This window comes from Ascaphus truei, chromosome 2, assembly GCF_040206685.1.
Source record: "Ascaphus truei isolate aAscTru1 chromosome 2, aAscTru1.hap1, whole genome shotgun sequence".
Taxonomy (NCBI): domain Eukaryota; kingdom Metazoa; phylum Chordata; class Amphibia; order Anura; family Ascaphidae; genus Ascaphus; species Ascaphus truei.
The window spans coordinates 96,301,466-96,318,501 of record NC_134484.1 but is presented as its reverse complement, the minus strand read 5'-3'; the positions used below and the strand labels follow the sequence as shown (position 1 = coordinate 96,318,501).

Sequence of the window (17,036 nt, the reverse complement as noted above, 5' to 3'; positions counted from 1 at the left end):
TGAAATATGAAAAGAGAGAAAGAAGAGAAAGGACGGAATATACTGGGCAGTTTCATAAAATAAAAGCCTCGCGATCGCCTGTTAGAGATGACTGATTCTGTCTCACTCACTGCGCGTCTCTTACAGACTGATGTGGCCCAGTAGGATTAACACAGCGGAAGTCCCATTCAGATACAGGGACGCCTGCTGCGTGCTGATTGGCCATCAGTCTCCCTACTGGCACTCTGCGAGCACACAGGTATTAAAAAATATGCCGATAGCGGATTTCGTGAGGGCAGCACGACCAACGATAAGGCTGCATCTGTACCTGTGCTTATCGTGCAGCTAATGAAAAAGCTCTGCGTCATGCTCTATAGTAAAACGGACCTACTGTATATGAGATACAATACTGTTAAGTAAAAAGTATCTCAGTTCCTCAGACCCCAGACGCAGGCTCTTTTCAAACTTCCCTCCTGCCTCACAGCTGTATAGATAGATAGATAGATAGATAGATAGATAGATAGATAGATAGATAGATAGATAGATAGATAGATAGATAGATAGATAGATAGATAGATAGATAGATAGATAGATAGATAGATACGCTTAGATAGATAAGATTAGATAGATAGATAAGATTAGATAGATAGATTATTTAGGTAGATCTTGGGGAGAGTATATTATCAGAGATGAAATGCAGATGAGTTCTGCCAGAACAGCTCACATAGCATTGAAAAACAAGTACATCTGGCAACAACGGTTCACATTGGACCACTTTCAAAAAGTACAATACTCAAAGTCTGAAAGTGGAAATGTCACCAGTGTTAACACACCACAGAATAAGCTTCAGTGCACTGGAGTAACAAACTATGGGGTAAGAGTGCAATATATTGGGCAGGCTATTGTGATATACTGATGCAGCGGCCGTTATTCGAACACATCACGGCGCAGATTTTGAGTTCTCTGCTGTTCCCCACGCAGCATGAAGGCGGCCGATCGCCCCAGGCATCGGGGCTTATCGCGGATGTTTTGTTTGAATTTCATGGATTCTGTTTCTTTGTTTGCAATAAAATGGATGAATTGTAATGTGTACAGTACTGTGCTACTGTGTCAATTTCATGTTTTTAAAAGCCAGAACACTAAAATTCGTTTTTCTGCACTTGCCGCGCTCGCATCTTAGTGCGGGAAGGCTGGAATTCACCCCGCGGTTTCAAATCGGGATTCCGATGTACATGACGCGTGAAGTGTTCGAATAACGGCCGCTGCATCAGTACAGATAATTAGGCATGGAACAGAAAGTGTAGAGGAAGTCCTGCTGATCTGTTTGAGGCATGCACAGCAGTACAGCAGCAATACTGCATGTGCAGTAATAATCCTCACTTGACCTTGGTGCCACAGAAACTTGACCTTGGTGTCACAGAAAATTGACCTTGGTGCCACAGAAACTTGACCTTGGTGTCACAGAAAATTGACTGACACTGCATTACTTACCTTGAATATCAGATGAGGGTCATCCTGGAGTGAGCTGCCATTAGAATCCAGGATCACCCCTTCATATGTGCTGTCACCATTCTCCCCACCTGGGAGAAAGATCCTCCTGAGGGATTTTCTCATGCTTCCTCCTTGGAAATATATCTCTAGGGTCCCCCCTTTTGGATATGATCTTCCCTGGTGCCTGTAATAAACCAAGCAGGATCAGAGCTGAAATGTAGGTAGTGATATAAGGGGCAAGGAGGGGATCCTGGTGTGTGTCTGCAGTCAGCCTGAAAGTGACAGCAGAGGCATATTTATATCCCTCAGTGAGTGTCTGTGTGCTTGACCCTCCGCACCCTGCAAACTTGCAGTCACCAGATGTTTTCTATTTACCTTCTCTGCTTCCGACTCGCGTCCCGAGGTCACTGTAAGCAGGGACACGTTTTATACTCACTCTAAAGGGACCATATGTTTTCTGTTAGAGTTAATAACATGCAATTCATGTGCTTGCATGTTTATCATTCTGATCGGAGAGAAGTGTGGAGGTGGAGTTTCACAGCCCCAGCAGAAACACTCCTTGTGATATCCCGCCTAGATGGCCAGAACTGGAAAACACAGCACACCACAATCTACTGTACAGTATGATGTGCTGCAGAAGGGAATACATACAGGCTCTGTGTGCTGCTGTGTGACTCCTTAGATCTCTGGCTGCTGGTTGGCACTGATGATGAGCCTGTTAAAAAGACTGTCGGGTATTGCCTAAACAACTGTGTGCTCTTTGGTTCTTTGCCAATAACTTTATATTGCATTGCTGAGATTAGTTTTTTTTAATTTTATTAAATAACCTAAAGTATGTGACATTTCCCTTTCATACAGTATGTGCTTAATAAAGACTGTAACCCTCAAGATACTGCACTTGGCTTTGCAAATACAACTCACTCATGTTGCAGGTACAAACATGAAATCGAGGTTATGAAAAAAAAAACCTTCATTTTTAAACAAAACATTGCAAACAAACCCTAATACCCTGGCAGACAGCTTTTCTGCTCCCATTTGTGTTTTCTGCCCTTCCTCATAGTTCCCTTATATGTTTTCGGTAGGTCTGGGGTAGGTGTCCTCTCTAAGGCTGTGTTTAGGCGCTGACCCGTGCTGAGGCGCGCTGACGCTTCTCAGTGTGCCCCTGCAGCCGCAATGAGAGCGGCTTTAGCAGGGGCTCACGCACGCTTCCGCAAGCGTGCGGAAGCGTAGGTCTTATTCAAATTATAAATTTTCACGCTCACAGGAGCGCAAGGCCGGTCACGTGAGCGGTTCGCCCAATGAGGGCGAACCAGGTCCGTGACGTCACTGCCCCCCCCCCCCCGACACGCCCATGGATGGCGCGTGGACCAAGGCCAGGGAAAGCACCCGCTTTCCCTCAAGCCTCGCGCGCGCCTCCGCACGGCTGCAGTCCTATGGACGCAGCCCAAGGCCACGCTTATAGTGCCAGCGATGCAACATCGCCCAAAATAAATGCATTGTCGCCGCCGTGTGCGCTTATAGTAAGCGCGATGGCGACGTGGCGACGCGATTTTTGGAAGCTAGGAATATTTGATTTTTCAGGGGCTCATGTGACAGCCCGTGAACCAATCAATGCCCTGGTCATCCGCGCCGCCGCCACAAAGCGAAATACAACTTTCACTAGTGGCGACGGTGACGGGTGACGTCACGCGTCTCAGTCGCGGTCGCAGGCACTATACGCGCGTCCTAAGTTCCTACACACGCTCTAGTACTGCGTTTCTTGGTGCACAGCGCGTTTAAAAAAGTATAATAAATAAGACAGAGGGGGGAGTTGTCAAAGTGTCTGATGCAAAAAAAAACTACATGCACAGTATGTAAAAAATAAAGCATTCCATGAGTAAAATTTAATTTTCATAATTTTTTGCTGTATGTTCAGATTTGTATATTACGTCCCTCCCAAAACTACCCACTCATTCAGCCCCTAAAACAGGAGTTAACGTTCAGGAACACCTACAATATACAAAATGAACATGCTGCAGTATATTGAAAAAAATAAGATTATCTTCAGGGCTTTTTTCAGGGGGAACGCGGTGGAATGCAGTTCCTGTATCTTTCTTCATAGACCACGTGGAATATTGTATAGGATTATTGTGATCATCTAAAAAACACTAATTGTTATATGTTTTATAAAACATTTGGAATGTAATAATTATTATTTACAAAAATATTAAGATAGATTCGAAATGATTTTGAAATGTAAATAAATGTGTATATTATTGTGCATGTTCAAGAATAATTTCACTGCCCCCCCATCCTCACGTCAGAGTTCCCACCTTTTTTTTCTAGAAAAAAAGGACTTGTTATCTTACTACTGCAAAAGTGGGACAAAACCAAAAACTGGAGGATTCTACAAAGAGATCCTATCCTTAACTCTATACTGCCTAATAAACCACAAATTGTATATAAAAAAGCACAGAATTTAAAATCTCAAATAGCACCAAGTTGCCCTAAGAAAACATTGGGATCCGGCCAAAACATGTGGCTTGGAGACCTCAAGGGGTACTACACCTGTAAAAAATGTATTGGTTGCAATTTTGGATTAAAATGTAAAGAGTTCAAATCTAATGTTACTGGTAAAATGTATGACATCAAAACATTTATCAATTGCAAATCCAGTATTTGTGTTTATCTTTTGGAATGTCCCTGTGGATTTCAATACGTGGGCAGAACGGGGAGACCTCTTAAAAGAAGATTTGCAAAACATGTATCCAACATCAGAAAAGGTTTGGAGACACATAGTGTATCCAACCATTTTAAGATCCATCATAACATGTTGCCTGATGGGCTCACCTGTATTGGTATTGATTGCCCCAAAGTCAGGGATAGAGGGGGAGATAGATTACAGAGGGTCTCTCAACAAGAGACCTTCTGGATATATACTTTAAAAACTCTCTCCCCCAAAGGACTAAACATTGACTTTGATTTGACATATTTTCTTTAAGACTCCTTGTTCTATTGCCACGGTATTGCAATTCTTTTATTTACATTTGGAACATGGTTTCCTGCTGTTGAATCAATTTATGTTTCCAATTTCATCCGTTTTTTATTCATTTTTATCCATGTTTTATCTTTTTATTAGTGTGTTTCATGTGCACACAATTTATTATCATAGGTGATTGTCCAAACCCCATTGGCACCGTTAGCACGGCGCAAGTACTTTCACCTTTGGTACATCCAATGTTATACCAGAATAGAAAGGGTTAACATAGGGCTATTTAAGTCAATGGGATTGATGAGGCTCCACAACCCCTGAAGAAGTGACGTTCCCCGACACGAAACGCGTAGGGAGGAGCCTAAGGAGGTGCCGATCAGGTGACTCATCCGGCACAGGGATAGTGACATCATCACGGTGCGTCGGAACAACGCGGGCTACACGCGGTGCTGTCAGGCCTGCCAGAGACTGTGTACTGGTGTTTAGCCGGGTCGGGCACTTCCATACTGTTTTTAACTCACAGATTTAATGTGAGTATGTTTTTGTTTTAGTTAGGACGTGTCATTAAAGTGTCAACGATATTGCGCAATCCTTTTTCTCTCTCTTATTCCCTGTCACGGAGACCTAAGCATAGGAGTTCTAAGACACTTTCAGAAAACATTTTTTTTCCTGAGAAAGAGGGCCTTTCCTTTAACATCCATCCGAACCAGGGACATCACGTGGGGTTCGTGTCACCCTGAAAACGATCGGATCTGGAAGACCCAACATACAGTTTCTCTCCACTGCATGCTGCCTTCCTACTTCTAGTAAGTGGGCATTCTTTTGGGCATTCACATTAGAGGGCTTCATTGCTTAAAACTATACTGCGCAATGTTTTGTCCCTGGTTTATGTCTTAATCTACAGGACAGTAGCTGCTGTGAGGAGGAACTTCACAACGTGTGTTGAGGACTGGGTTCATTTTCTATTTCAATTTATCATCACTGAAGAAAAGACTCTTTCCACCCCAGTCATCACCGTATCCTTTATGGACTTTAGTTATTTTTAAATATAGTCAAGTGTTTTGCCCCAGTTGTGCAGCTGAAAGACCTTTAGTAAATAGATGCCTAAGTACTTAGTGTATCCAGAAATACATAGTAAAGCAATATTAATTGTTACATTGTAAAGCAATATTAATTCTTAAACACCAAATAGATGTGCCCCTACTTGTTTGGCTTTTGGAAACACTCAAATTAAACATGGCAATCCTGGCATACTGTAAGTGTATTTGTTAGGTTCATTTCTGTGTAAGGATAATTGTTTGCTAACAAAGAAGCTGGAAGCACATAGAGAAATGTGCATTGATGGGTTTGTGGGGAACATTCTCCTTAACATAATGCTTCTTTAAATAAGAATCAAGCAACTCATGAGTTGCCTCTATTTAGTGGTTAGGTACAGCAAGAGTATGGGACAAGTTGTAGAAACTTTTTAGGGTCTTTAATTGCAACACTTGGTTAATGACAGTTGTAACAATAGTGGTTACTTCTCAAGCCGTGGTTGAGTAAGTGGCAACATTTCTTTAGAAGGTAATGTCAATGGTGGCCTCTGTACAGTACCTACACTTTCAATGATTTCCTTTTCCAATTTGATGCCTGTTATTCAGCACCTGTTATTCAGTACACACAGTGTAAGTAGTTTCTTCCACCTGGACCCTTATCAGCCGTGGTCCATAATTGTTTCAGCCGGGACTAGTGTAAACTGTATAGGTTATTTAGAGTTAGTTGTTAAAGCAGCAGCTGCCCCCAGTAATTTGTTTGTTTCACTACATTTTCTACCAGGATGGAAACCAGGGGGTTCTCATTGCTGAAATAGACTGGTAAAAGTAACATGTTGTATTGTTTGCAGGGGAAACAAAATGGTGGTTTAAATCTCCAACATCATGTGGGCCAATAGGAATTTGCAACTTCATCTGTTGCAGCTTCCGACTGGGCAGCGTGATGAAGGGGATTTAAAAGACAGTACTGTAAGTACCAGTGCCTAAAACTGAAAAGAATACAGTACAGCTCTGGGGTCCCTTTGGTTCACATCCTGGTAATAAGAAAAAGATGGAGAAGCCAGGGAAGTGAATTTCTGCTTTAAATATGTCACAAAACAAGTTATGGTGATTTAAAAAAGTGACAAAAACCTTCCACCATACAGTGTACAGCAAATACATACCACCTGTGGCTACATTTGTATGTCTCAGACAGGACTGCAACCATGCTTTTCCCCATTATCACTTAACAAACAATGCTTTCACTGCAGCAAGGAATTCCGGGTAATGACATGCAAATGAGCGTTCATAGTTTGTCACCTTTTGCTTCTTGCCCATTATAATATGGACCCCTTTTACATAGTTACATAGTAGATGAGGTTGAAAAAAGACATATATCCATCAAGTTCAACCTATGCTAAATTTAGAAAGATACTTTATCCTATATTTGAATTTACAGTATATTGATGCAGAGGAAGGCAAACAAAAATCCCCAAGTGAAATATCATCCAATTATATATCCTAAGGGGAAAAATAAATTCCTTCCTGACTCAATAATTACTCCCTGGATCAAAATCCTTCCCATGTATACTTATTTTGTATATCCCTGTATTCCTATCCTTTCTAAAAAAAGATGTCCAACCTTTTTTTTTTAAATAATTCTATAGTATCTGCCATCACAGTTTGTCACAGGATCATTCACTGAGCAAAACAAGGTATGAAATTAATTGTAGTTTATTCGCACAAATTCATTTACACACTATGATACACAAAATACAGACAAAAAGACACACTTACTGGTGGTCTGGTGTAAAAAAACTAGACTTTCCTAGGTGCAGGGAACCCTAAATAAGAGATTTACCCTGACCTGGACTTAGCCTTGAATCTCCTTGTTCCCAAATCAGCGTGAAGTTCCACACGCCTCTGCTCCCTTCTTTTCTGAGAACTTGGACTTTTCTTGACCGCGAGCTATCACTGATTCTCTGGAACCTAAATTGGCATAAAATCCTAGCAGCGACTGCTACGTTTGATTTTAAGAACCTGGTCGCAAAAAGCTGGACTTAGAATCTGGCAGGCAGACCTTCCTGGCTTGAAATCGAAGCCGGTTGCACTGCTATTAGCTCAAGAGCAACTTTGAAAATCCTGCCCGTGCTCTTACTACTAGAAATCTCAAATCTCATTGGCTCAGACATTTGTTATAGTATTCTGCATTTCATTCATGAAACTCCGCAGCCAATCACGGTGTGGGAAATTTATTAGAAGCCAATCAGAGCCAAGCCTTTCTGAAAAGCCAGGTCAGTGGGAAATATGATATTGCCAAGGGACATGTGCAAATTTACCACCTCTGTCCCTGGCTATCTCAATGCCACCCGCTTGGTCAGGCTCCACTAAGTCTGGCAGAGCAAATGGCAGCCTGGATGACTGCCATTGTTCCCTGGACTTGGGTACTCGAGCCCTTCCCTGCTACCCAAATGGTTTTCACACCTTTGGAATCTCTGGCTTCTTTGAACTCCGATGTCCAGCAGACTTACTGGCACCTATGGGTTAGTCCTGGCAGTCTGTTTGAACATCGGTTTCGAAAGTCCCAGCTCATTACAGTTCACAACAGTACATTACAATATTAACACAGTATTAAATAAAATATAGTTTAATACATCCCTAAGTACCTGGGTATGGGAATAGAATAGAAAGATGTACTTTTATTTCTATCAGCCTTTATTCCCCACACACTATATCTCTGACTTAGCCTGGACTCTGAGAGTTCCCCCACGACCTTATCTACAGTTGGGGTACACACAAAACCAATACAGGTTCTGGGCTACCTGGGCACTAACTTGGGTACCCCCTTTTACTTAGGGATCCCCTCAGCTACAGGGACACTTATTCATCCCTGTGCCCCATTCACCTTTCTGGGCTATGTTGAAGCAGGATACCCTAGTGGTGAGTCACACTTGCATTTTCAAGGGGAGATATTGCCGGGACAATGTGCCTACATGTATCCGGGAATCAGGCATGATTCCCAGGTACATTTTATGGGGAACCTACAACTCCAGACACCGACTACATAGGCATATTCTGACAACAATTCCTTCGCAAAGAAATAGTGGGGTTTATCTTTGAACACCATGGAGCCCACTACTGCTGGAGGCGCTAAGCACCCTGAGAAGAGCTCAGAGAAGAACCTAAGTCTGTCCTGATCTCCATACCACCGCAGATCAGACTCAGCTCTCCTGATCATAACAGGTACTCGCACCACACACAAGGTAGCAGAAGCTGTGTGTCTCCTACTGGGGGGGGGGGAGCAGTGGTACATTTGGAGGTGCTGCTGAGATGGGGACAGGCTTTCAGTGCTTGACAGAGCAGATGCCATACAGGGCGAGCTCTCAGAGAAGCGAGACAGTCTGTTAAAGTACACTTCCAGAGCAAGTGCTGTAGGAAGGAGGGAGTCTAGGTGTAGTCATGGGGAGAGAGACCTCGCAAAGAATGACCTAGATGGCCCTATAGGGTGAATGGTCTGGAGATATAATGCTATTGCTGTGCTAAGTCGCCATGAGGCGGGTAGTCGGGATGCCTAGGGGGTGGCCTGGTTAACTTAGTTAGAGGGACCCCTGGATAGTATCCGCGATACTGGCAGCCAAAAGGGGCAGCATAAGAGTTCTACACAGGGGGGAACCCAGAGTACTGCTAGCAGTAGCCAGACTATAGAAACACAGGGTACTTGTACTGGACTGCAATCGTCTGCAGTGTACGGAAAGGAGTTTTGCCTAGCTAAAGGATAGTTTCTGTGTCAGACTATCTGCATCTCAAGGAAAATTACATGCAAGAAGTGTCTTAAAATGGCGGCCACAGTGTGGTGCCCGGTTCACGGTGTCCAAGATGGTGCTCCCACCAATAAACAGGACCGCATGGGTTTGCTAAAGCAAAGTTGCAAAGATCTGCAAATAGTTGCATCCTTTCGGCGCTAAATGGAGGGTGCCACTCCTTATGCTGATTGGCTCATCGTGAGTCAGGGCAGCCTTGTACTGAAACAGCCCTGCCTCTGATTCCACCCAGGGGAGGAGCTATTAGCTACCAGCCTATCACAGTGTGCCTAGTGCTGGGAGGAGTTTCTGTACTGCCCATCAAGTGTTCATTCATCTTTGAGTGGAGCAATAGAGAGGAGCTTAAGCAATCTTTTCCAGACTACCTCATGGCGTCCAACTCAGCTGCTAAAGATGACTTAGAAGTCACCAATTATACGCTTCCAGGTGGCTACCTGATTGTTCGCGTGAATAACCAGATTCACCTGCGGTGTTTCTGCCCACATTGTTGACTGCACAGAGGAGCTGTCGGCCTAAAGGTGTGGTGCCAGAACTGTGGCGCCTTCTATCTGCGGCCTTCTAGCCCTGTACCAACTGAGGTATGTGTGCCTCCACGAGTTACCACACCGACCGGTGCGGTCTCATTCATTTTCCTGGTCACCGACGACGTGGGCCCGTGTGCCCTCATCAATGCTTCAGGATGCCTAAGTGGTATGGTGCCACCCAAAGTGACTGCCGGGGACCCTGATGTGGGCCCGTGTGCCCTTCAACTACCAGTCCAACCTGCTGTGACGGTGCCAATGGTTCCAGGACTGGGATCCATTACTGTCGATGTTCCTGAGGGTGAGAGGATTGCCCCAGGGGTCCCGGTGTGAGTCCTCAGGTGACCGCGGAGCAAGGTAGCTCCATAAATCTGACGACTGACTCACCCCAGCATCGTGTCCTGGTGGAGGTGTCCCCAGCTGTTGCTGTCTCTGATGACTTCAGCCGGGCGGAACCAGTGGAGAAGAGCCCACATCCTACCTGCCATCCGGAGAGAAGTTCAGCCCGATCGCGCCCATCCCAGAGGCTGCGGATGTTCCGGAACGTCCGAGAACCTCTGCAAATCCCGATGACGCTGGTGTTGCTCGGAAATTGCCTGCAGAGGAACTGAGGAACGTCTCCTACCTGGTGATGCCCCTTTCCTACGTCATTCCAGATCCAGTTATGGCCTACCTGGAGGAGGCGCCGGGTGCAGCCTTGTCAGGTGCGCCATGGGGTGACGAACTTCCGGTTTCACCGGATGTGACATCATCACTGCCACCAGACTTGAGCCTGCCTGGTGGTCTCATGGAACAGTCCATGGCCGATGAAGTCGACAAGATGGGGTCCAAAAAATCCACAGAGCCTGCTGCACCACCGCTAAAGTCAGCAGCAGTGAGTGTGTGTCAGCTTCCCCCAAGTGCTTCCTGTTATGTGGCCAATTGTACGGGAGAAGGTCACCGGGCCTCTGAATCCCCGCTTTTGTCACCGTCCTGGGGCAAAGGAAAGCCCCGCTATACAGGACAGTCCATGGACTTTGCTGCGCCCCGACCACTGGCCCTAGCATCCCATGCTACCCTGTGTAGGACATTGTGGACTTTGCCCAGGTCCATTCTGCCCCTGCCACTGCCCCATCCTCGACCAGTTGTTTCCAGGAAATAAAATATATAGACCCTACTATCACACCATTTGTGTTAACCAAGTTTCCTGATGCAAATGTGGGGAATTGGTCGTGTGGGGTGGGAGTTCTGAAGGCTCTAAGGGAGAAATCCATGCATATAGTTGTATGAAAATACCATGGTGTAGAGGATCTTATCAGTCCTTCAGGAGATCCTCTTGGTCTCAAATATTACAAGTAGTGCACCATAGTCTCCAAGTTTGAAGAGTTAGTGTTGTCATCGCTGTCACCAGTGGGTGATTTGGGTCTCTGCTTGCATTATGGTTATATGTAATGTCCTAATGTATGACCTGTTTTTCACCTTGCAGGTTCCTGACTGACGAATGGTGCAATAAATTTTGTCCCAAGCGAGGAGGTTGGGGATTTCCCCCAGGGGAGAGAGTAACAGGTTATGTCTTTTCTGCCTGTCTTTCCCCACCCTGTTATGTAAGTCTTGCTAGCTGCAGGCTGTAAGGGGTTAATACTATGCCTGTGAACCCCAGCCATGCTCCTCTCTGATGGACAGAAGTAAGGTGGTGACTCATGGCCGGTGTAAGCCTATCAGGGATAGGTATAGACCATGAGCCCGCCCCTTCTGCTTCCTGATTTGGGGAGTGCCAAATTTATCCAGTCCTGCTGTGGATGAGGAACAGAGCAGTAGGGCTATGAGTCTCTCCCATCGCGGGATGAGCGTGCCCACCCCCAGACCCTGGGGCTGGGGGAACATCTGAACATACCACCCAGATGCCCTATAATAGCATCATCCAGAGGCCTGGAGCCTCTGAGACCCTGCATTGCTGTGAGGAAGATCTGCAATAAAGACCCTTCATTATCATACACCTGTCTGTGTGTCAGTCCCTGGGCAGGAGGTAAGAAACATGCAATAGTGGGGTCTGATCTCCGAACACCATGGAGCCCACTACTGCTGGAGGCACTAAGCACCATGAGAAGAGCTTAGAGAAGAACCTAAGCCTGTCCTAAACTCCATACCACCGCAGATCAGACTCAGCTCTCCTGACCCTAAAAGGTACTCGTACCACACACAAGGTAGCAGAAGCTGTGTATCTCCCACTGGGAGGAGGGGGGGCAAACAGTGCTACATAAGATATGGAAAGGTCACCATTGGGGGAGTGCAGCCTCTGTATCAGTGTCATATTCAGAGAGCCACGTTTCAGTCAGAACAAGGCGATTTAGGGACCAAGAGAGGAAGAAGTTATGCAAGTGAGGACCTTTTTTTTTATAAAGGGAGCGTTCATTCCATAGGACACATGAAAAAAGAAACAAGGGCGGTGAGATTAGAATAGATTAGCAGATGGAGCCATGATAGGTTTTGGGCTATTTTTCTGTCCTCCTCCTGTGCAGTAATCCCTGTTAAGGGCAGGTTTGCCAGGAGTAATCATGGGTTTTCCCCACACACACATGCTGTGCAGTGAGGCAGTAAAGATAGTGTCATCAGGCTCAGTGTCCTATCACAGTGACACAGGGATGGTGTCTATTGGAACTACTTATTGCATAACTTTTCCTGAATTTAGTGAGTTCCTCTCCCCATTGAGAGAGGATAGTCTACCCTCCCTGTGGCCCTCCCTCTGGGAGAGGTGGGAGACTATTCCTTTTACTCCACCAGGGAGTAAGAGAAGAGCTAGGGCAGCTTTTAGGGCCCTGACTAGGAGTGATTGTCCAGGGACTTCCTTCGGGTGACAACCCTATGATGTGCAGCTGAGTGACCTGGCTGCATGATGGGCAGTCCGCCAGATGGAGGAATAAAGTATATCCTTGATATAGAAACCTTCTTGCCTGAGCCTGGAATAATTCAGGGAGAAGTTGCACAGAGAAGTTCTCCTTCAGAGATTCCTCCCTACCATTCTGGGGATCTGTTGGAGATGGAGGCGTTGTACCAGTTAGTATTACTCGGCTATACCTCGAAAGCCAGTCCTGATATCTTCCCCCATACCACCGCGGGAGACTCAGGGCCCCCTGTTGCCAGCAGGTTTGCACCACCTTATACACAGTAAACAGGACACCCTTTCCCCTAGGGTAATCGACATGAGATTGAGGGGGGAAACAGGGTTGCACAGAGATTGGAAGTAAGCAAGCATGTGAACAAGTAGGAATTTGGAAGGGGCTGTAGAAATATCTCCAGATGCAAGTAGCAGGAGGGGAAGATAAAGAAGGTGAGTGTGGGATTTATGGGTGTGCATATTGTGTTGAGAGAAGGAGGTGGAAGTAATACGTTTAGAAAAGAGTACATTTAATTATGTAGCCCCGGTCTTATTTTGCCTCCAGAGACCCCCTCTGCAGCGTGCCGAGCGATCGCGGGTGCCGCCGGAGGCAGCGATGGACCTGCCGGCACAACGTAAAGGTGGGGGCCGGAGCAGGGAGCGCTCCGAGTCCCTGGAGTCTCTGCGGCGTACCTGGCTAGTGGGGGCCGCCATGACAGGTTGCGCGAGCGTGCGCATTGGTCACGCAGGCGCAGTAAGAATAGCACACGTGGTCCCAATGCTAAAGAGGTCCTGAGTGGACTACAATTCCCAGCAGCCACTGGGGATTGCCCTTTCACCCACATCACGTGCAGCCAGCCAGCAAATAGGATTTTGCAGCTTCTCCTGTGGAGGAAGGCTACAATGTTGCGGGGACCACGTTTGGCAGTTGAAGCTGGGAGCAGGAAGGGGAAGGAAGGGTGTAGGGAGCAAGTAGCTCCTACACCAGGTAAGGTTCCCCAGATCCCAGGCAGGCCCCAATCCCCACCAGGGTAGGGGGTATGTACTGAGGGACGGCCCTAGGTTAGGGACCCTGCCCTTAGGTGTGAGTGTGCAGTCTTGTCAGTGTCACAGCTGGTAGTGCTGTGAGCGCTGACAAGTAGGCACAGTGTGTGAGTGTAGTGCGGTTGCTGCAGGTACCGAGTGAGTGCAGTGGGTTGCTGCAGGTTCAGTGTGTGTGCAGTGCGGTAGCTGCAGGTACCGATTGAGGGCAGTGCGGTTGCTGCAGGTACCGGTGGAGTGCAGTGCGGTTGCTGCAGGTACTGTGTGAGTGCAGTGTGTTTGCTGCAGGTTTAGGTTGAGTAGTCAGAGGGGATCCAGGAGGTGAAGAGAGAGGTAGTGTGGGTGCAGGGGGTCAGTGACCCACCTGCATAGGACAGGCTACCCCGTAGGCCCTTAGGAGTGTTCCCTGAAGACACCAAAGGTTGCTGTGCTGCAGGGATGGCCTATAGTAGTAGCGAGCATCACCCTTACTGAGTACCAGCTAGGGACAAAGGGACAAGCGTGCGGAGCAGGTCTGCTGGCGAGTCGTCTGGGACCAGACGGCTGGACATTGAGACCCAGGAGGCAGACCGCTGATTCATCTGACCCTTTGCGAAGAGGTACCGGTCACCGTCATGACCGGAAGGTACTATAACAACAAGTGCACCAACACCGGTCAACAGGCGCTGATCCCTCCCTAGGCTAAACTCTGTAGGAACATTGAGCGAGTGGTTAAAGAACTGAGCCTATACCATCACTTAATATATATGGACACGGTGTGTGGGGCACGCGGTGAGTCGATGGAGACGTTGCTCCTTATGAGTGGGCGAGCCACTAAGGCAGGGGTGGGGAACGTCCGGCCCGCGGGCCGTGTAAGGCCCGCGAAGTCATTTGGTCCGGCCCCCGGGAAGCAAGCCTGGTTTTAAAAAAAAAACAAACATTTTTTTTTTAAAACTCCCCCTTTCCTGATTGGCTGCCCGTGCTGTCACTCTGCCAATTAATTTTTTTGGGCCCGCCTCTTCCTACAGCACTGCCCCCCTCCCTTCTCTCCTCCAGTAATGTCGGCTCCTTAGGCTCCGCCCCTCTGTCCCTCCCTTTAGGCTCCGCGGGCCTGCCAGTCTCTCAGCTGCACTGGCTACTTATGCTGCTCCAGCAGCCCATCCACGGGCCCCAGGTAACCCACATGCCCCTTATACTTCCTCCCATGCACCTTACCCACCCCGAGGGGGGAGAGGCCTTATTTTTGTGTGTTTGCAGAGGTGGGCTTATTGTGTGTGTGTGTGTGTGTGTGTGTCTGTCTGTCTCTGTCAGTGTGTGTGTGTGTCTGTCATTGTGTGTGTGTGTGTGTGTGTGTGTGTGTGTGTGTGTGTGTGTGTGTGTGTGTGTGTGTGTGTGTGTGTGTGTGTGTGTGTGTGTGTGTGTGTGTGTGTGTGTGTGTGTGTCAATGTCACTGTGTGAAAAAAGAAGAAATAACAGTGCGCAACTAAGTTGTAACGTGACGTGATAAGTGAAAATAAGTGAATTAAATAACTTAACCTAGAATTGAGCGTCTGCAGCTGTGATGAAGGGGGGGGGCTCAGAATCCCCCTGGAGCTAACAAATGGATACAAAAAAGACACAGCGCACAACGCTCATAGTGCATTACAAATATTATTCACATAAACAATAAAAGGGTGAGTAATGTGCGTACATCAATTGCAATAAAATCAAGCAGTTTCGGGATATGTTACCCAACGCCTCCGGAGACCGGATTAGGTGTCCTCGCAGGGGTTAAACTGCTATCCTCGATGGTGCAGGGTCCTATTGGAGTAGGTGCACAACCTCTGCTGGTCCTTGCTCCCCTGTGCACGATTGGGCCGGGAGCTGCTGATTCCTGCAGTGCTTCAGCAAAGCGAATCTGGTCATCTGCTGGGCGTTTGCACTCTCCTCCGTGTGGAGTGCTTCCTGGTTCGTGACGTCACCACAGGAATTCGGCGCCGTTCGACCACGATCAAATTGCGCAGTAGGGTGCTAATAAAAAGCTAGATGTACGCACATTACTCACCCTTTTATTGTTTATGTGAATAATATTTGTAATGTCACGGTGTGTCTGGCACTGTCACTGTGTGTATCTGGCACTGTGTGTGACTGTCTCTGTGTGTGACTGTCTCTGTCTCTGTGTGTGACTGTCTGTCTCTGTGTGTGCGTCACTGTCTGTCTCTGTGTGTGTGTGTCACTGTCTGTGTGTGTGTGTGTGTGTGTCACTGTCTCTGTGTGTGTGTGTGTGTGTGTGTGTGTGTCACTGTCTCTGTGTGTGTGTGTGTGTGTGTGTGTGTGTGTGTGTGTGTGTGTGTGTGTGTGTGTCACTGTCTGTGTGTGTGTTTGTGTGTGTGTGTGTGTGTGTGTGTGTCACTGTCTGTGTGTGTGTGTGTGTGTGTGTGTGTGTGTGTGTGTGTGTGTGTGTGTGTGTGTGTGTGTGTGTCACGGTCTCTGTGTGTGTGTCACTGTGTGTGTGTGTGTCACTGCCTGTGTGTGTGTGTCACTGTGTGTGTCACTGTGTGTGTGTGTGTGTGTGTGTGTGTCACTGTCTGTGTGTGTGTGTGTGTCACTGTCTCTGTGTGTGTGTGTGTCACTGTCTCTCTGTGTGTGTGTGTGTGTGTGTGTGTGTGTGTGTGTGTGTGTGTCACTGTCTCTGTGTGTGTGTGTGTGTCACTGTCTCTGTGTGTCTCTGTGTGTGTGGGTGTCTGTTACTGTCTCTGTGTGTGTGTATTTGTGTGTGTGTGTCACTGTCTCTGTGTGTGTGTGTGTGTCACTGTCTGTGTGTGTGTGTCACTGTGTGTGTGTGTGTGTGTGTGTGTGTGTGTGTGTGTGTGTGTGTGTGTGTGTGTGTGTGTGTGTGTGTGTGTGTGTGTGTGTGTGTGTGTGTGTGTGTGTGTGTCTGTCACTGTCTCTGTGTGTGTGTGTCTGTCACTGTCTCTGTGTGTGTGTGTGTGTGTGTGTCTGTCACTGTCACTGTGTGTGTCTGTCACTGTCACTGTGTGTGTCTGGCACTGTCACTGTGTGTGTCTGGCACTGGCACTGTCTGTGTGTGTGTTTGTGTGTGTGTGTGTGTGTGTGTGTGTGTGTCACTGTCTGTGTGTGTGTGTGTGTGTGTGTGTGTGTGTCACTGTCTCTGTGTGTGTGTCACTGTGTGTGTGTGTGTGTGTGTGTGTGTGTGTGTGTGTGTGTGTGTGTGTGTGTGTGTGTGTGTGTGTGTCTGTCTGTCTGTCTGTCTGTCACTGTCTCTCTGTGTGTGTGTGTGTGTGTGTGTCTGTCACTGTCTGTGTGTGTGTGTGTGTGTGTGTGTGTGTGTGTGTGTGTGTGTGTGTGTGTGTGTGTGTGTGTGTCTGT

The 17,036-nt window shown here is 47.1% G+C and overlaps 1 protein-coding gene across 2 annotated transcripts in view; it reads right to left on the bottom strand.

Annotated features, from left to right (window-relative positions):
• TRPA1 (transient receptor potential cation channel subfamily A member 1) overlaps window positions 1-1,977 on the bottom strand; it is a 115,850-nt gene extending 113,873 nt beyond the window's left edge. For both annotated transcript variants that reach the window (XM_075583502.1, XM_075583509.1), the window contains exons 1-2: window positions 1,846-1,977; window positions 1,471-1,654 (exon numbers count right to left, since the gene is read on the bottom strand). In XM_075583502.1, coding sequence (XP_075439617.1) covers window positions 1,471-1,593 — 123 coding nt within the window. In that variant the 5' untranslated portion in view covers window positions 1,594-1,654; window positions 1,846-1,977. The remainder of the gene's footprint in view (window positions 1-1,470; window positions 1,655-1,845) is intronic.
• Between the last annotated feature and the right edge of the window lie 15,059 nt (window positions 1,978-17,036).